The sequence below is a fragment of the Danio aesculapii genome, chromosome 18 (genome assembly GCF_903798145.1).
Source record: "Danio aesculapii chromosome 18, fDanAes4.1, whole genome shotgun sequence".
NCBI lineage: Eukaryota > Metazoa > Chordata > Actinopteri > Cypriniformes > Danionidae > Danio > Danio aesculapii.
The window spans coordinates 40,354,504-40,376,620 of record NC_079452.1 but is presented as its reverse complement, the minus strand read 5'-3'; the positions used below and the strand labels follow the sequence as shown (position 1 = coordinate 40,376,620).

The 22,117-nt window shown below is 34.7% G+C and overlaps 1 protein-coding gene across 1 annotated transcript in view; it reads right to left on the bottom strand.

Moving 5' to 3' along the window:
- The window catches only part of cdh13 (cadherin 13, H-cadherin (heart)), a 582,964-nt gene that overhangs the window by 393,119 nt on the left and 167,728 nt on the right, over window positions 1-22,117 (bottom strand). The window contains exon 2 of the mRNA XM_056478107.1: window positions 17,637-17,757. Within this exon, the coding sequence (XP_056334082.1) occupies window positions 17,637-17,757 (121 nt within the window). The remainder of the gene's footprint in view (window positions 1-17,636; window positions 17,758-22,117) is intronic.

The following is a 22,117-nucleotide window of genomic DNA, read 5'->3' as shown; positions in this document are numbered from 1 at the left end:
TCATTGCTGTCCTAGAACTCAATCCCACAACCTCCCTCCACTTTTGGTCTGCTTGTACCCATTGCTAACGTCCTGGTATTTATGGGTCAGTGCTCAAGAAGGAGACCAGCAGGAACTACGAAGAGGTGACTGAGAGGGACAAGTTCTAACGAGGGAACTTTTGCACAGGCAATGTCACAAAGCAAGCATCTCATGAAGCTTTCAAGCACCCGCAGCTACAGCTCTAGCATTTTAAGTAACTCCTTATACAGAAAAAAAGAGAAAACCATCTTAAACCTGACTTTGGTCTTGGTTTAGGGTGCTCTCAGTAGGCTTAAGTTGGTCTCAGTTGAAGTTTAGCAGGGCATCCAGTTAGTCACCAGCATGACAGACTGAAAAATACCTGAAATCTTTGTAAAACCAGCAAAGTCACAAGACCAGAACACGAGCTTTGACTGGCTTAAGAAGAGTTTTTAACTTGCTTTCCAGTTTAAAATCATTTAAACTGGATTGTATTGGTTTACAGGGATCTCTGAACCAAGCTTTATTATTATTCGTTGTGTACATACTGCATTTTACTATTATCAACTTAAATCATTTAAATGCATTTGTTTAATAATCAACTCTCAAATATTCAGCAGAAAACTGGAACAGCTGTGAGTGTGTGCTGCAATGACAGGATTTGTAGTTCATATGGTGACAGATTTGTAGTCCTGAGTGAAAGTGAGTGATTCCCAGCAATCTACAAGCCTGGATCGTGGGTGATTGTGATAGCAAGGGTCTTAGAGCCAAATGTTATTGAACAAAATTAACTTTTAACTACAACTAAAGATTCATTTAGTCAAAAACTGAAAATACAACATGTGCTTTATACTTCACACTTTACTCTTTTACAGTTTATATTTTACTACACAATTTACTCTTTACACTTTCCTTAACATTCCTTTACAATTATTTTATTTTATTAATGTTTTTTGCCTACCTAAAACTGTTAGAGTTTTGTATCCTGTTAATTTAATGTAATGTAAATGTAAATGTAAATGTAATGTAATGTAATGTAATGTAATGTAATGTAATGTAATGTAATTTAATTTAATTTAATTTAATTTAATTTAATTTAATTTAATTGCTAACTATCAACAATAGATCTACAATCTACATCTAAATCTACAACGGATATGCACTTAAATAATGCACTATAAATAGTTACAAATAATAAATACATTTGGTTTCTGAATCAACAACAAACATCCCAGACTGGAAGATATCGGATCATTAAAATGTAACACTATTCAGCAATGACAAATTATCATCAAACAAAAAGCAAGCCAAAAACTGTTGTATCTTGTCTAAATATTGCAGGCACAAAACAAATTATTGACAACATCTAAATAAGCCAGAGAAAATATTATTAATCATCACTGACTATGTCCCACTAAATAACAAAGATGAATTTCCAGCTGTAAAATGTTTAGAAATGTTCAGTTGTTAAAGTGATCACTCATTACACTGACCCATCCAAGCATTTCCTTCGAGCACAACTTGATGACGTCTTAACCCTCACCCTGCACAGCGCTCTGTGCCCTACAATTCTGCTCAAAGTCAAGACTGCTTGCACTGGAGGTCATTTCCATGCAAGTGTAACCAGTTCGCCTCAGGTCCTCCTTTTCTTTTGCTCATACACACACATACACGCACACACACTCTCTTGAACAAGTGTTTGCCTCACCTTGCCGACCCTTCTCTTTACTGAAGGGAAACACTCTCCCTAGCACTGAAACAACTGCACTGTAATTACCGTCATTTGTCAAGCGTGTGCCTGATTTATAGTCAATTAAAAATACCCCAAAAAGTGGCAGTGGGCCCTGTTGTATGTGGGCCGTGTGATTAATGTTGTACAATTACAGCTGTGAGAGTGGCGTGAGCTGGAGAAAACCGTGTTGAGAGACACTGGGGCTTTACTACACGGCTAAAACAGAGATTAGACGCTTCTTTTGAGCTACACATTGCACTTGTTCTGGGAAATAAAATGTATTGTGATGCTTGAATGGAGTTAGTTGTATTTATTCATTTTCCAACAAAAAACAAGGTTTGCACAAAAGGAGATACAGTATACTATACAAAAAATGCATTTAAAATACTACATATACATATATATATATATATATATACATACATACATACATACATACATACATACATACATACATACATACATACATACATACATACATACATACATACATACATACATACATACATACATACATACATACATACATACATACATACATACATACATACATATATATATATATATATATATATATATATATATATATATATACCAGGGGTGCCCAAACTTTTTCTCATGAAGGGCAAAAACCCAAACTTGATTGAGGCTGGTGGGCCAAAGGTAAATATAGGTGGGGTAATTTACCATGAGTAATTTTCTCATTTATTTAACAATGTTTAAAAACTATTAGAAAAGAATTACTTTATATTAACCAGTACAGTATTTTTACATTGTTTAATGAACTTATTACAGTAAAAACTAAATCTAATTGATAACAGAATTACACTAGATTTTGCCTTGATTTTCCAACATTTAATTAAAACTAATTTTAGTTAGCTTTTTTATAACTCAGCAATAAAACACAAATAAAATGTTGTGTCAAATTAGAAATGACCATCTCTGTGTTAACAACATTCACCCCAACCCTCTCCATCATACCCACTCCCCTCTCAGATGGGATGATGGGACAAATCAAAGGTTACAATGGGCTAACTTTGGCTGAGGCCCCTACTTTGGGCATCTCTAATATATATAGTACTATAAAATTCTCTATATACACACTATAATAATTTCTACTACTAATAATATATATATTTTTTACCACTACTACTACTACTAATAATAATAATAATAACAATTATAACAACAACAACCTGTGGTTATATTAACAATGTAACATTTCAAAAGCTTTATCTATATTATATTCATACATTAATTTTCTTTACGGTTTAATCCCTTTATTAATCTGGGGTCGCCACAGCGGAATGAACCACCAACTTATCCAGCACATGTTTTATGCAGCTGATGATAATTATAATGTGCCTTTGGCATGCATAGAGAAACGTATGCCTGTAAACTCAAAGATCTCGAAGCAATATCTTCATTCAGTTTATTTAAAAAAAACTAAACAATGCTGAGAGCACTTAAGATGGAAGACTGATAAAGTCAAGCAAGACACAATGGAAAAAGTCAGAGGACCGTCAAGAAAAGAGACACTCCAGAGCTAATAATCAGCGACAGGCCTGAACACACGCACACACATAAGCACTACTGTATGGACTTAGAGCTGAAGAAGTGTCTGAACATTATTGTGCTGATGGCCAATCAAGACTGAGCTCAGACTTACTGCCGGTTGTGAATCACACACTGACAGTCTGTGTTCTGGCTGAGAAATGAGGCTGGTGCAAAGTTTATGGCCTGGTTTTCGCATGACGTAATGGCGAGCAATAGAGATAGATGGAAGCAAATGTATGAATTGCCAAAGGGGAGTTGAAATCTGGTGGAAAATGTCCCAAACTGAGGCAATGAGCATAGTTATATTACAAAGAGTCTAACTACTGTAGCTGTGAGCGATTTCATCAAGCTTTTTGTATGAGATCTTAAGTGTCTAAAAAATATAAATATATATTAAAATGCGAAGAAAGCGTCACAATTATAACTTTTTTCCTCATAACTACCATTTTATCATTATTAGACCAACAATATTACATTTCTATTTGTGGCTCTCGACTCAAAATGAAGTTTTGAATATTTACATTAGGAAATACACAACAAAATAAAATCAGAAAATAAATGCGTTTGGCGCATCATCTAATTTTATTAAATATTAAGTACCTGCACAATACGGATTCTTTAAAATACATTTTTAAGGCATATATTTGTACTATGGTGGGCTCTGATAAACATGCGATAAAACACACTTTATACACTTACCGGTCACTTTATTAGGCACACCTTACTAATACTAGGTTGGACCCCCCTTTGCATTCAGAACTGCCTTAATACTTCATGGCATAGATTCATCAAGACACTGGAAATATTCCTCAGAGATTTTGGTCCATATCGACATGATAGCATGACGCAGTTGCTGCAGATTTGTCAGCTGTACATCCATGATGCGAATCTCCCGTTTCACCACATCCCAAAGATGCCCTATAGGATTGAGGTATGGTGACTGTGGAGGCCATTTGAATACAGTGAACTCATTGTCATGTTCAAGAAACCAGTCTGAGACGATTTGTGCTTTATGACATGGCGTGTTATCCTGCTGGAAGTAGCCATCAGAAGATGGGTACACTGTGGGTATAAAGGGATGGACATGGTCAGCAACAATACTTAGGTAGGCTGTGACGTTGACACGTGGCTAATGGGCCCAAAGTATGCCAAGAAAATATCCGCCACCACTAGCCTGAACCACTGATACAAGGCAGGATGGATCCATGCTCTCATGTTGTTGATGCCAAATTCTGACCCTGCCATCTGACTGTCTGACTGATTAGAAATTTGCATTAATGAGCAGTTGGACAGGTGTACCTAATTAAGTGACCGGTATCCTGCCAACCCTATACACAACTCCTTAACTTTTTTGACTGATTTTGACTGAAAGTTAATAATGAGTACTTTTTATGAAGCTGCTTTGAAGCAATAATTATTTAGAAAAGCATTATAAAAGTACAACTGAATTGAATTTATTTAATTTATTGAACTAAACATGATAACAGGAGACTGTTATCTATTATGAACTATTATTCCTTTTCATTTTACAAACGTCTTATTAAAATGTCTACAAATTATCCAAGATCTGATAAAATGTATGAAACCTGTTCAATGATTCACAGCTCGGGGGTGATCTGAATAAACCCACGTGATTCAATTGAATTTGATGGTATTACACCAACCCCCTCTACCTCAGATTGAACCCTCAGATTGCTGATTTTAAAATAGCCGTTTATCACCCAAATATTGTTATATCAAAACAAATCATACATCAACAAAGCTTTCAGGTAGTGTATAAATCTCGATGTAAAAAAAAAAATGTGACTAATTTTGTAGTCCATTGTCAGAATTACTACAGTTTTAACTGTGCTGTAAACTAATTTCTGATGCCAAAATCCTACAATCTTTAAAGAGATAAAGTTTTGCAAAAAAAAGAAGGCTCTAGATGACATGGTTTATAGGGCAATGAGTAAAGGATAAACGGTCCAGTCTTCAGGCTATGTCTCAGTCCTCAACAGTGTCACCTTCTGCTTTAAAATGTGATCTCCTTTCTGATCTGCGTCTGATGATATTCTCATTTCCCAGCGGCGGAGGAGTTTCGAAGGCGAGCAGAGTTTGTATTTTTGGCGCGACCAGCAGCAGGATAATAAGTGTGCGAAATTGGAGCTGGTGTTGAATTAACGGTGAGGGGCTCTGGGAGAAGAAAAGATCAATCTCATTGGCTTTCATAAAATTGCATTCCGTTTTTCCTTCTTCATTATAGTGTGGGACGAGGAGAATGGAGATACCTATACGGTGAGTATCCAGAGAAATGAGAGCACTCCACTTTATTTGATTTTCGCTTTAGTAATATAAAAACGATATCCCTTTCGAGAGAACGCCACACTTCTGTTAGCACTGGCCCTTATTGGCGAGGGTTGTTGAAACTGACTTTCCTTCTAATTTATGTGCGCAATTTGATATAGGGTGGAAAAAAGTAATCAAATTTTATTTAGATTTATCACTTGACTGACTTCTCAATTTACATTTTTTGTTTTATCTGTGCATGAGGGTGTGTTTATATTTATATAAAATCATATACAAGTGAATAAGTAAAAATAAAATAAATAGTAAAATACAACAAACGTTACATAAATATAGTATGTATTTTGGAGCAAGATTTTTTGTGTTGAAAATAATATTTGATAAAAAAAGAGCATAAAATTATTATTTATGGCTGCTGAAAAATGTATGTGACTTTTAGAAATACTAGATGCATAAGTGTGAGAATAAAATATGCTTGATAATAAGCATTTTAGAACATATGGGTGCACAATTCTTTAAAAATGTATTTATTTATTTATTTATTTGCTTGCTTTTTTATTCATGCTGTTAATTTATTTATTTATTTGCTTGCTTTTTTATCCATGCTGTTAGTTTATTTATTTATTTATTTATTTATTTATTTATTTATTTATTTATTTATTTATTTATTTATTTATGTGCTTGCTTGTTTGGTTGGGCTGTTGGTCTGTCTATTTATTTATTTATTTGTTTATTATTTACTTATTTGTCTTATCTGTGTTTCATTTGATGGAATAAACATAAACAACGACATTTTTTATTTAATTAAAAAATGTTATATTTATTTAGCCTACAGTATATAGGCTATTAAATTATATTTTATTCATTCATTCATTTTCTTTTCGGCTTAATCTCTTCATTAATCCAGGTTCGCCACAGCATAATGAACCGCCAACTTATCCAGCACGTTTTACACAGCGGATGCCCTTCCAGCTGCAAATCATCTCTGGTAAACATCTTCACACTTATACACTTATACATTGGGTAGGCTAAATAGTACAATTTAGCCTACCCAATTCACCTGTACCGCATATTTTTGGACTGTGGGGGAAACCAGAGCACCCGGAGGGAACCCACGCGAACACGGCGAGAACATGCAAAATCCAGAAACGCCAGACTGACCCAGCCGAGGCTCGAACCAGCGACCTTTTTGCTGTGAGGCGACAGCACTACCTCTTGCACCACTGCGTCGCCTTATTTAAACTATATAAAATTAATATACAACCTGTATTTTACCATTTGTTTTGGCTTTAACAGTTTACTGATAACTAGCCTAATCAAAGAACATTTAACTCAACCTGCCTCCTACTGGTAATGTATTTCCTGAGTCAGAAAATTACTGCGGCTAATCGCGGTTAGTCATGGCTTTCTGTTCCCTGAGACGCGAATTTCTAAAGGCCCCATCTGTACTTATTTATTAATTTATATATTTAATGTGCTTGCTTGTTTGTTCGTGGCTATTTTTAGCATATGGACATAGTATTTGTGACGTCACCCATAGGTTTCTGAAGAGCGCAAATGAAGCTACAAGTAGGCATAGCCAATCGTTGCCATTTTCTTTGAGCATCATTGCACCAACCAGGGGTTACCAAAAAAGGGCAAAGAGGCGGATTGTCAGTGGAGCTACAGATGCACGCTAGCATTTTGCTTAGATGGACTTTTATTTGGGAGAAACACTTAATACTACATTACCTACAAATCATTTGTGTTCTGACCACATGGGCTTGGTTGTGTACTAGACAATGTTAAGTCTTTTAAATACACCGTTTTAATACACTGAGTCACTAAACATTGTTTTATGATGTTTTTCTACACGAGAAAAAAGCAAATTACTTCCAAATACTTAACACTGTATGACAATATTTCAGTATTAAAGCCTACAGCTAATTAGTGCATTACAGCTCTAAATAAAATTATAAATGATATATTATCTTAAGTAAAACACATACATAAATAGATATGATAAGTATATAAGAATTGCACTCACCTAAGAAATGGAGGCAACTTGAATGGTTTGTGAGCACAATTAAGTGCACACAGCATGCCATATTATCTGATAATTGTAGGAAATAATTCCAAAAGGCAACTGACTGTGTAAAGGCACATAAAACAAAACAAAAATACAATGTATATGCCGAGTTCAGCTGAGGTGACGTGGCAACCAGCGAGACCTAGCTGTCACTCAAGTGGCCACAACCTTAATTATGCAGACTTAAAATAACTTAATAAAATTGAAATGGATGAGTTATAAAAAATATTCACCCCCCTCACAGTTGCCATGAAGCAAAAAAAACACTTTTTGTACCAGGCTGTAAACATGTTTTTTATCAGCTGTAAAATTGGTCAATTTAGCATTGCAGTCAATGAACATCTGGAGTTCTTGGAGCCAGCCCCCAAAGGCCAGTCGATGAATTGCAGTTTCATTTACTCATTGGCTTCACAAGGGAGAGCGGGATGTTGCCGCTTTGCTTGCTTATGGCTGCTAGTTTATTTATTTAATAATTTATTTATGTATTTATTTATTTATTTTTATTATTTTTTTAATTTATTTATTTGTTTATTTAAGTGCTTGTTTATTTATTTATTTGTGGCTGCTTTTTGTTATTATTATCTACATATTTATTAACTGATACTTTAACGCTCAGAAAAAAAATTCAAACATGAATACATCTTTCACTTTTACATTTGCACAAACAAAACAAAAAAATCTTTAAACCTTTATCTTAATGCTCTTTTGTATGCATTCAAACAATTATGCATGTTTTGCAGTCTTGAGTCCTGAGAGGTAAATTATTGAATTTTGTTGACCCAGGACTCTCGTGTGGTTAGCATTGACCACCTCGAGACTGCTTCCATCTGCATAATTACTGAGCAGGCGCATCCAAACAGCAGAAGAGGAGAGCAGTTTATTTACATAAATCTGCATATGTCACCTGCACAGCTGACTGCCTCTGACACCAGCGATGAGTCACCAGCCACACACCTGCAAACACAAACTCACACACACACTGTATAACGCATTCGCTATACACACAGGAAGACTGTGCTCATTATAAGCTCATCACTGCTATATGATGCATTTACAACCACACTCATATCAGTACCGGAACAACTACGCTTCTTTTTAGGGCTGTAATGAAGTGTGCTGTCATACTGAATTTAGCTGATGTTCCTTCCAAACCACAGCAATTTTATGGTCTAAACAACTCATATAATTTGCTCTCATAATCCCACAATAATTGCATTGGTTGATCCAGTGAAATGTCTTTATAGGCTAACTATATGTACTATACTACAGGGCCACTGAATGCTTGGTTTTGTTCAGTTGTAGAAATGTGATTGATTTGTTTTTATTTATTTATTTATTGAGAAATAATTAATTTCAGTATGGGTAAAAATTATTCGAATATAATATATTTGTATTATATTATATTGTATTATATTTGTATTATATTATCATATTTATTTATTCATTAATTTTCCTTCAGCTTAGTCCCTTTATTTATTTGTTTATTTATTTATATGTTTATTTATTTATTTGTTTATTTATTTATATTATTTTTTTTTATTTAATTCTATTTATTTATTTATTTATTTATTCATTCATTCTCCTTATTCCCGTTATTTATTTATTTATTTGTTTGTTTATTTATTTATTTATTTATTGATCTATTTGTTTATGCATTGTATGTTTGTGACAGCTAGTTTAAGCTTATGAACTGCTAGTTTAGCTCTCAGGAAGACTGCAAACATGCATAAAGGATCTCTCAAATATTTTTGATTATTTGTATTTTGTAAAATATGGGTGCAGAATCACTGATAAACTTGGTAATTAACTAATGATCTATCAGTATTATACTACAGGGCTATTGAACCCTTCATTTTTATTGGTTAAAAAACATTCTAATGGGCTGTTCTCATAGTGTTTACTCTCCTATGTGCTAATTTAATAATATTTTTTAATGTAAACACATGCTTTATGAATGTGTGTGACGCTTACATCTCACATTTTTTAGGGTGAACCACATTTTTTACACATGTAGCTGAAAGATCTTCAACTTTCACAAGCATTGCAGCTCATCACTGTCAAATCCAAAAGCAGAGGACCAATCACAAGAGTTCGGAGGCGGGGCAATCACAGTGAGCTTCTGTTTATAGTAGAATGTTGGTAACCGAGCCAGGGTGCAACGGAGTTGAGGATCCACATGCAGCTTATTTAAGAGAATAGTCAGGCAGGCAACGGTCAAAACAGGTACAAACTGGAGCATATAGACAATCTAAAGAGTGTGTCAAAAGCAGCCAAGAGATCGGTGCAGGCGGCAATCAGGATAAACAAACAAAACACGGGTCAAAAATACAGGAATGCTAGACAAAAAACATTTGAGTTTCTTACAAAAAACAAGACTCAGCAAAGTCTGTGTGTGCGTGCTGTTTATATGGTCCATCTGATTAGTCTTTCATTAGCTGTGTGTGTAATTAGAGGGAATAAGGAACTGGTGTGTCTGAGTTATATTATGGGAGTTGTAGTTCGTTAAATTGGCATATGTGTAGTTCTCCAGCGATCTGCAGGCTAGATCACTGGTGATTGTGACAACTGCTTATTTACCATTATATCATGGTGGAGGAAGCACTCATTGTGGCTTATATCCTGAATTATATGATGTATCTTCAAGTGCTTATCATAACATATTGTTATATTTCGATTTCTAATGAGTGTGGTAATGTCAGTATTAAATCATGTTCATAATATCACATCACATGGACCTAAGGCTACACTGCATTTTTTTAAAACCCATTTGTGAGCATTGCCTTTTGAAACAATGACACGTTCTGTGTGAATAAACACTAAGGTTTGCAATTTTACAGGGTAAAAGTATAGGCCAGGCATACACTGCGATTTTGGGCTGATTTTGAGCTGAAATCTGACATTTTGCTACAACTTTTTAAATCAGGCCGAATTTCAACGTTGTCAAGCATTGTTTGTTGTTCTGTGTTTGTATGGTTTACAGGCCGAATTGAGAAGTGATAAATCACTTCTGATCAGAAATTAAATGGTCATATTATTTTTAGAAATTTTGGTAGATCCTCATGAAAGAATTGTTATTATTATTATTATTTATTTATTTATTTATTTATTTATTTAGTTAGTTAGTTAGTTAGTTAGTTAGTTAGTTAGTTAGTTAGTTAGTTAAATTATTTATGTGCTTGTTTGTTGTGGCTGCTAGTTTATTTATTTATTTTTTTACTTTTTTATTTATTTTTTATTTTTATTTGTTTATTTGTTTATTTATTGTTTATTTATGTATTTCTTTTATTTGTTGATTTATTGATTGATTTATTGATTGATTTATGTGCTTGCTTGTTTGGTTGTGGCTGCTAGTATATTTATTTATTTATTTATTTAATTTAATTTAATTTTATTTTATTTTTTATTTGCCTGCTTTTTTGACCTGATCCATTAAGCTTTTATAACCATAAGAGGCTTTCGAGAAAAGATTTTTAAAAATATATAGTGGTGAACCCAGACTTCCCCACTCACTTCCCCACAAACTTTACATCCACATACTTATGAACCTATGAATACAAATGAGACCTCCCTTCAGTGTAAAATCTTTACTTCCTGCAAAGGTTCTTGAACACACAGCTTGCAACAAATAAGCTTTAAGAACACCAAGAGCACTTCCCTGACCGAATGATCACACTTTCGCAAACAACATAGTGGGGTAATGCTACTCTTTATTTCTCCAGTTAAGTTATTTGCGCATATGTGCAAAGTTGTAAATGTAAGTGAGTGTGTTTTGTATGTTGTGCTTTGCTGACAGAAGCATATTCAGGGTAATAGAAGTGCACAGTGGTTACAGGGTGACTCAGTAAAGCGGAACTGAGCTCTGTCTCCATGTGCATGGATCGCTGGGTCCCAAGATGACAGAATGCCTCAGCGCCCTTCCCAATCGAATAGAATAGAATAAAAAGATTGAAACCCCAAGGCGAGATTGGCCGTCTTGCTGAATTGGTGATAAAATATATATTTTTTCATCGGCCCTTCGCATTGCATTTTTGACCTGATGACTGCGCTTTTCGCTCTGCATTTCTTTGTCTGTCAGCGTAATGGCGATGAGTGGTGTTCTATGTCAGTGTAATCATGTACTGTAGCTTAAGTAAATTGAAATTCAAAGCAAACGATCTTTTGAAAGGACTGCCGCCACTCTCGCTGTTCTAATTACATGGATCAATGGCTCCTCCCAAACATAAAAACTTGGAACACAGCGGTCAAACCGGCTCCAAATCGGTGACTGTGTGCAAACTCAACAGTCATGCCCAGTCGAACACAAACACAAATGTTCACAAAAAACTCATAGTCGTGCAAGCAGCAGCATTCGTGGTACTATCTTGGCAGACTGCAGTGCACATTCTTCCTATTATAGCTGTGCAACCTGTTGACACAACTGTCAATTTGGGAAGACGAGACGGAAAAGAAAGGCACTTTTTTGTTGGCAGAGATGCTAGATTCCCACTGGGGCCCGTTGTGGTGCCAGTTAGACATTACTGCTGATCCCAGAGGAGTCGAAGAAAAGCTTGAAGACATTACTGTGCTTCTAAGAGGAGACGCGGTCCAGTGAATTGTGACAATCAAGAAGATTTGTTTTGTTTTTTGAATGAAGACTGACAATCATCAGACGACTTTAACAGAGCCTCATTGACCAATCAAATCAGTCCCACTGTTCTTTCAGGTGACACCTGATGACTGGATTTAAGAGCTTTAAATAACTATCAGTGTACTCTGAAGTTATATACAAAAATTATAATTATTTGGTCTTGAATAAAATGTTTTAAATGTATATATAAATTCATAGTTTAGTACATACAGTAGATGTGGACATCTGAAATGTTAATGACTAAATTCAGTGTAAATATGTTACCCTGGACCGCAAAACCAGTCTTTTGTAGTGCAGGTATACACTCACTAGCCACTTTATTAGGTACACCTTACTAGTACCCGGTTGGACCCCCTTTTGCCTCCAGGAGTGCCCTAATCCTTCATGGCATAGATTTAACAAGGTACTGGAAATATTTCTCAGATTTTGGTTAGATTTTGGCTATTGGATTGAGCTCTGGTGACTGTGGAGGCCATTTGAGAACAGTGAACTTATTGACAAATTCTGACCCCTCCATCCGAATGCCGCAAGAGAAATCAAGACTCATCATACCAGGCAACGTTTTTCCAATCTTCTATTGTCCAATTTTGGTGAGCCTGTGTGAATTGTAGCCTCAGTTTCCTGTTCTTAGCTTACTGGAGTGGCACCCGATGTGGTCTTCTGCTGCTGTAGCCCATCCGCCTCAAGGTTGGACATGTTGTGCGTTCAGCGATGCTCTTTTGATGCTCTTCTCTTTCAGAAAATACTCAGACCAACCATACCACATTTAAAGTCACTTAAATCAACGTTCTCATCTGATGCTTGGTCTGAGCTGCAGCAGATCATCTTGACCATGCATTAAGTTATCTCATATGCGCTATATTGCGGTTGCTTACTCTTGCGAGGTAGGTGACTGCGAGTAATTAAAATGCTCCAACTACTTAAAAACACAGAAACTCTGCACAATTCACTGCGTGTGTGTTTGCTGGACATTCTTTCACTGACACTGAAGTTACAGCAGAAGCCCTGTTTCATAGTTATTGAGAAAATGAAAGTAAACTTAATTTCTGTGTTTCTCTCTCTCACTGTGGACATTTGCTGTCGTGAGCTAACTTTTCTTGTGGATCAGACTCGAGCGTGTCTGCAAAGTGAGTTTTCTCCTCAGTGTCTATCAAGGATCAGCTCTGATCACCGCTGCCATTTATCTAACTCAACAGTTAGAGCCAACCGCAGCCCGTTCTGCTGAGCATGTGACCAATCATAGGAATGCAACACTCAAAGCGAGCGGGATGATATTTACGTTTGTTTATTTGCTATAAAGGCTCTGTTGTTCTATGTATGTACTTTAATTTTTAAAGGTACAGTATATATATTTCATTGCTTGTTTTAAAGGACAAATTGTATACAAATAATAATATAAATATAATATACAAATAATATATAAATATATTTATACATTTTCAGACAAGAATAGAAGTAAAATAAAAAATTGGGTGGAAAGCATCGTCAATGCACCGTGATGAACTGACATTTCAAATTGAAACAAAGTGTAGGTTGTAGGTTCACACCTCTACTGGTGAGTGTATAACCTAAAGTAATGTAGTCCATACCTGTCAACCCTCCTGTTTTTCTTGGGATTCTCCCATATTTTACAGTTCTATCCCGCTTTCATCCCGTAAAGGTATTTTCCCATATTCTTTATCTTTCTGTGAAGAGCCGATCCTCCCTACATGCAACCCATTCCGCCAAACCACCAGGGGCCGCCCCTTGCTTATAAATGTGAACCTGTTCTGTGCTTTTTATTTTATTAAGATATGAAAACACTTTGAAATAAACATAAAAATGGCGCGATTTATTTCATTTTCATTACAGGCACTGCCCCTATGCAATCCTCAAAACAGTCAGTTCATGTAACGATGCATGACTGTCAGCTGATGCGCTCCATAGTGATAAATAGACGCTGTTTCCCAAGCGGATTCTGTACGTTTTGATTCTTGGGTTTTGGGTGCGTGTTTGAACAGACATATACACATCATCATCATAATAATAATGATGATAATAATAATAATAATGATGATAATAATAATAATAATAATAATAATAATAATAATAATAATAATAACAATAATGCCGGTTCATTTCGCTGTGGTGACCCCAGATCAATAAATGGATAAAAAGAAAATGAATGAATGAATAATATTAATAACAACATCTAGACATGTCGATCTTGTTGGGTTTTCTTTTAAACACAACACATATTGTCTTAAATGAGCATAAACAGTTAGGAAAGCAATCAAATGCTTTCATTATAGATCTGTGCATTTTTAAAGTGACACCTCTGTTATTTGATTTATACAGATTGTTTAAATTATACAGTGAAGAAAAGATGAATGAGATTTGATAACTTGATTCAATTTTTTTATAATAGCTAACAATTTTAATGAGCTGAACTGTTTGCTAATTTATTTGCAGCTTTTTCTAACGTATACTAATTATTATATCCTTTGTAAATAATAATAAAAATGTATTACTGACCGTTTCAGCAGTTTATTTACAATGAAACAGATTAACATATTTAGTGTTTTGTTTTGGGGTGTATCCCTTATTTTCACATCCCAATGTTGACAGGTATGATGTAGTTACATCTGCAAGTATCAGACATAAAAGTACTGTAAGGGTCCATCTATTAGTCCTATGACAGAACTAACAGAATGGGTATGGGTTAAATGCCTGTAAGCCTATTTAGCACGTGAAAAGAAATATTTTTATTTGTTAAAACTTGTTTTAATTTGTTTCCAACTCTGAATTTCATCTGACCCCAATTTATAATAACTTAAATTTAGATTCATCCAATTCAAGCTGATTACCTTATAGGTTGTGATTTGGTCTAATTTAGATCGATTAACCTAATAAATCCTTATTTACAGTTAATGGTTCATCGTTTACCCGAAATCCCTTAGAGTCAGTATGCTGGCCAGTTCAATCTGCTCATGAACACATCCTCGCCAGTTCTAGTTCTTAGATAGAGGAAATAACTGTAAACTAATTTCCTTTAAGTAATATTAGGCCACCTCATGCTTGCTCATACATAAAGAAAGTTTGATTTAGCCACTAGATTATATCATACTAAGTCAGTGAATGTCAGAAATCAACAGGTCTCTAATGCTGTGCCTATGCTCCATCCATTGAGCCTGATTGTATGACTAATCCTGGCCGTAGGCTGCGGAAACATCAGCCTAAACAATCTACTAGATTTAGGTGATTTCAGGAGATAATAGAGTTAAACAAGAATTTTACATTTATTTGTCAGGAAAAGATTTTCCATTCCAATTCACAAAATAAACAAAATAAGCCAATCAAGACTGTACAACATCAATTATCCAAAGATAAATTTCAGTTAGAGATTAATACCTGACCATGTAGAATTACATTGCAGCATATAAATCCTGACGCAGAGCTCAAAGACTGCAACGGGGTATCCTGGCCACAGAATCCCACATACACTTCTGCACCTTTCGCCTAAATACTCAAATCATCATAAATTCAAGACAATAAAAGCTTCACCAAGACTCTTGCCTGGTCATGATGTGAAAACCATTTTCCCTGGAGTGGAGTATCTGGCAAAGATCTTCTCAAAGTCAAAACCCAAATTAACTGATATAAGGGAGATTGAAAATTAGGACCACTTTACCAATCACACAGAGACATTTAAAATGACACCAAACATGAATATAGAGCCACAAGATACACCATATTAAAAACTTAGACATTCTGTGTGGAGCTGTTCTGGTGGACAAGGTAAAGGCCAGGGCAAAGAGGGGGACTCAGGATGCATGAGCAAGACAACCTGAACAACTGGTTTCCAAGCTGATCTTCTTCTCAAATTAGAAAGTTTATTGTTTTAGTGCCTGACCATTCTCGTGGTCTTGTCTCGTGTGGAGTTCCATAACAGTTCTCAGGGTTTAATATTATGGATAGATATAGCCATCCTTACAGTACTTTAATATTTAAAACTAGACTTAATACTTATTACACAATCGACTTTAATGGCATGATGCACATGAAAATCAAACAAATGTATCTATTTACTACTATGTATTGTCAGAAAAGTGGCTTATTATGAAACATACAAGTTTTAAAAGGCAGCATGTCCCCATAACCCACCCCTAAACCTAACCCTCATTGGGAGATGGTCAAATCATAATAAATACTGTTAATGAGATCATTTCCCATTTATACACAGTAGTCACTGAACCAAAAAGTTGCATCTCACATCTAAATCACATTAGATTAACTGTACAGCTCTAAAGACAGACAGACCAATATTTTCTGGTTTGGTTGTGAATATCTATACTCTTCCCCTCACATGTGCACTTGTGTATCTTCTCCACAAACAGTGATCAGTGTTGCACAAGCACCTCGCACTCCTGCTCCATCCTGCATGAGTGAAGCCACTGTCTGTGGGCTCTCGCTGCAGCACTGACCTCTGCAGCATGTTTGCTCCCCTGTCTGATTTGTATTCGCGTGCAGCACAGGACCTCTGGACATCTCTTGAGGTGAAAAGCACATTGTGAATTGTGTTTTTTCATTTATATTATTCATTTCTCATGTTAGGCTCGAGGGGTGGCTGGATTACAAGTCCACCAGGCAACGCATTGTTTACCATTTATCTGAAAAACTGATTAATATGTTGTTGCTCTCAAAACACTCATGGTGTTGCCTTTTCCGTGCGAGGTAGTGTACGCGTATCCTGTGGGGACATACATGCTTAATGTGTAATTAGACTGTAATTTCATTAATCACTCTGATTCTCTGAGGTCTCGTGAGACTTTTATTGTGCAAACCTGAAAAGAAAGAACTCTTTTATGAGTTGCATTTCTGTTTCTGCTGTTTTCTGTCATGGACAAAAGTAAAAATACATTAGCCGTTCTGAAGTGTTTTGATTAAATCTGGCTTAAGAAAAAATACGAAGCAGACAGAAGTCTGGAAAGCCTGAATCTTGATGTGAATCTTTATGCACAACGTTATACACCACTGCAATAGTTATAAGCAGAAGAGAAGAGACGAGAATCACAAAGGCTTTGTAAACATCCACACAATCAAACAGAATAATTTATGAGCGCCAGATCATTTTGATGTTTTGTTTGGACACTGCAGCCTTTATTTCCTCCTTTTTTTTTAATAAATGAAAAAGTATTGTGCATGATAATGAGAATAATGAACAATCAACATTCACCCGAGGCCCTCAAAAACTGTTCTCACTCCAGCTGGCGCACACATGTGGTTCAGGCAGGAAAGAGGATTCGAGAATGCCAAACAAACCCATGCAAATTCCACAACCAAAGCAGAACTTTCTCAATTTCCGATGAAAAAAAACATTGACATACCTTGCAGCAGGGGGACATCTTTAAGGAACCCTCCACTGTACTCCACCTGGTACTCCTTTTGCTGAAATCCTGGTACACATTCAACTTTCTCTTCCTCTTCCTGCGCTCCAGTGAATACAACCTGAAGCACATAGAAAAATGTACATGTTCACACTTCTGTAACAAACTATTAACAAAAATTTAAAGGAACACTCTGTTCTTGCAAATAGGCTCATTTTACAACTCCCCTATGGTTAAACTGTTTAGTTTTACCATTTATAAATCCATTTAGCCGATCTCAAGAGTATAGCAGGAACACTTTTAGCTTAGTTTAACCAATTAAATCACATTATTACAGTAGCATCTTACTCAAAAATAGCCTTTTTTTTTTTTTTTTTTTTTCTACTATTACATCATAGGAAAGCTACTATAAATTTAGGTCGATATGTCTAGAAACTGTACTCTCAATCTGGTGTAGTAATAATGAAGGAACTTTGCTGTTCTACCATGGCTGCCACAGGTACAAAAATATCACAGCGCTCAAAAATATTCCTCCGCTAAGTAACTTGGTAACATTGCTGCATAATATCACTGCGCCTGCCACGGTATTAAAGCAAAGTTCACTGATTATTATGCCAGAATGAGACATATCAACCTAAAAAAAATAGTAACTACAGATAAGTTACTAAATAGGAAAGTTATTAAAACTTTTATTTCTTGAGAGAGCTGCTACTGATCTACTCTAATTCCATGATTTATGCTAAGATAAAACTATTATAACTGTTATAATAAACTAATTTTAGGTAAAACTTTATTTTGATGGTCTATTTGAGCATTAGTAGACTGTCTGCTTAATATCTGTTGATTCTGCTCCTTCAACAGACATTTAACTTACTATAAGAAACTTTGCAAGTACATGTCAACTTACACTAACCCTAAAACCCTAACCTAACAGTGTACTTACAATCCAATGAGAATTAGTTGGATGCAATGTAACAAATTTAACAAACGGACCATCAAAATAAAGTGACACCAACTTTAACTTTAGAGGAGTTGTAAAATGAGCCTGTTTCCAAACAAACTGAGTGTTTCTTTAAGCCTTAAATAAATCCATTTTAGCAGTCAATTCTCAAATTTGACCTAAAAGTCCATTATCTATTAGGGGAGAGTGGGGACGCTTACTAATAAATAAATAAATAAATAAAACTACATAAATGCATAAATAAATAAATTAAATAATTAAATAAATAAAAACAAATAAATTAAATAAATAAATGCATAAATAAACTCAAAATATTAATTAAATAAATAAAATAAACAAATAAATCAAATGAATAAATCAATCAAATAAATAAATAAATAAAAAATCAAATAAGTAAATAAATAAATAAAAAGTAAATTAATTAAATAAATTAATGAATAAAAAAATAATAAATAAATAAATAAATAAATACACGCTCTAACCTCGTTAACATATAAAAATCAGCTTCTTTTATGTCAAGTCGTGCTTGCTTTTCTTAAACACAAGGTAATTGATAAATATACCACACAGAAAGAAGAAAATATATATTGTACAAACTTAAAAGCCTTTGAATATTTACACAGTAGAGGACAACAGCATCATAATAGTTATAGATGAATATATATATATATATGTATATATTAAATCTGAATAGAAGTTATATTATGAATAGAGTCAGAATAGTTCAAAACTACATACAGAAGAAATTAAAGTAACTAAACTTCATCAAAGAACAGAAGACCTTTATTGTACTTCTTGAGCTTCTGCACATTTGTATCCATTTTAAATGCGAGCCGTCATACCTTTCAAGCCATGATGCTAATTAAATATGACTTCTAGCCACATTACTAAACAAATGTGGCTCGGAATCAAATGCATATTTATATACATACTAATTAAGACATTCACATCTTTCTCAGAGCAAACATTCAGTGCACTTTCCTTACCTGTAAATTAATCTCTGAACCATAGTCAAGGCTTTCTATTTAAAAAAAAAAACTAGTACAACTTGACTGTGCTACGATTCTTTCATTTCTTAAATGAATAAACTTTTGTGTACATCTTATCAGCTGTAATGGCACTGCTAAAACAAGTGCATTGACCAAATCTGGAGTACTGCAATTCAAATAGATTAACAAGTCCATTTACTGACCCTACCTTGACTAAATGCTGCTTTTACGGAGTCCAAGAGCACAATGATTCTGCTGAGGGCTTTTCTGGTCAATTATACCAATTTTAGGTTGCTTTATACTTAGGAAAGCTAAGCTCATCTTCATTAAGAATTAAAGGTAATCATCCAGCTTTTAAAACTATAAGAGGGAATGGTCATTTTGTGGCTTTTAGGTCGATGGTAGGTCAGGTTTTAAAGGTAGCTCTTTTTCTATGCAGTCCCAACCTTTCTGTCCATCTTCCTCTTTTACCTCCAGCGACATTATTACTCTTTCACACCTATTTTTGCTCTCCATCAATCACCTTTTCAGCTGGAGGGAAAAGGGATTCTTTGTGACAATGATACACCTCACATGCCATCCTTAAATACACAGCCTCCTCTCAGTTCTACATGGTACATAACAACTCGAGGCGTACAGACGGAATTTTAGAGATCTGCTCCGTTCTTTCCTAGGGAATACATGCAACATAGATTCAATACATCAGAAACACAGAGCATAAATCATCAGCTGCGCTGTTCAAATCTTAAATATTTCACATCAGATTACCCATTCATGAATAATGAAAGGCTTTGGCTTCATTTTCTCCCTTTGTGATTTAGTAAAACCCTATGCTTTTTTAACAGTCTTTACTTGCGAATGGATATGCAAAAATCACACAGCTGCTTTGTAGTTTTTTTTAGCTCAAAGAAAAAAATAATTAGTACACATAGGGTCATGTTCATCTTATATGTAACATATACATTAGTCCTAGTTAAATAAGTGGGATTTCAAAAGCAAACAGAGTGAATAAAATATATTAGCCTTGATTTGAAGAAAAGTATATGGAAATATAAGTCTACGCAAAAGCATATAATTGCTGTCTGAAATGTTTAGGATTCAGAAATTTCCCTTTTATGACAAATAATAGCTTATTTTAATTACTTTTAAAGTAAGATTACTAAAAATATAAACATAGGCAGCTGAGAAAAATGCTCATATTAATAGAAAAGGTCAGTCGGCACTAAGCTAATTTCGCATGTGAACACTTCTTATACACTTAATAGCTTTGATGAGTGAAAGAGCAACAATTCTATGAAGCATTGTGAAGGACATAATTGAATTAAACATGGAGAAATACAATTTTTTTTCATTTAAAGTTGATGATTGTAGATACAGAAACAATACACTATCTGAAAAAAGTCTTGTTGTCTAAGTTTTAGGAACAACACATAATAACTTGACTTGTAGTTGATCATTTAGTATCAAAGTGACTTATATGAAAGCCTCTAGATTACGCTTATTTTACTAAAATAAAATATGATTTTTCAAGATTCTTTGGATCTTCAATGCCTCTATCTTACCCCAGACGTGCTTAATAATGTTCATGTCTGGTGACTAGGCTGGCCAATCCTGCTGCACCTTGAACTTCTTTGCTTTTAGGAACTTTGATGTGGAGGCTGAAGTATGAGAAGGAGAGCTATCCTGCTGAAGCATTTGCCCTCTCCTGTGGTTTGTAATGTAATAGGCAGCACAAATGTCTTGATACCTCAGGCTGTTGATGTTGCCTTCCACTCTGCAGATCTCTCGCATGCCCCCATACTAAATGTAACCCCAAATCATGATTGTTCCTTCACCAAACTTAACTGATTTCTGTGATTGGTCTCTTAGTTGGTTCCATGCAGGTCCCAATAGGTCCTCTGCAGTATTTGTGATTTGAGACTGACTCGTTTAGTGTGGAGAGGGCGGAACTAAAGATCTCTTTCTGCACTTATTATACCTCATAATAACTCTCTGATTGGTGGAATTTCCTGTACACTATCATGTGTGATGTAGTTTATGGATAAATTTGGAACGGAAATATTATTGTTTAAAAAATGGGTTGAATCAATGTGACCATGTGTTCAATAAAAGAACACAAAAACAACAACTACATACTCTAGCTCACAACACGTCTGTCTTTAGAGGTTTATTAGTTATTGTTAAAAATGTTGTGCTCTGTTAATATACAGTAATATTATTCATTTAAGAGCCGTGACATTATATCAGTATCTGTAAAACATGGATATTAAATCAACACAATGAACTCATTTGAGTTGAATATTAAACTAGATTCATTACTCTATAATCAACTAACACCCTGGCTGGGCACTTTAAAAGGAATTCATTACAAAGCTTAAAAGGAAAATGACATGTACACAAATTACTTATGTTTGTTTTTTCTAAAGTAACTGTGTACTCTGTACACATTTACAAAGGCACTGATGAAGAATTTTTAGACATTTAGAGGAAAATAATTGTTAATTTCTTTATTATTATTATTATTATTATTA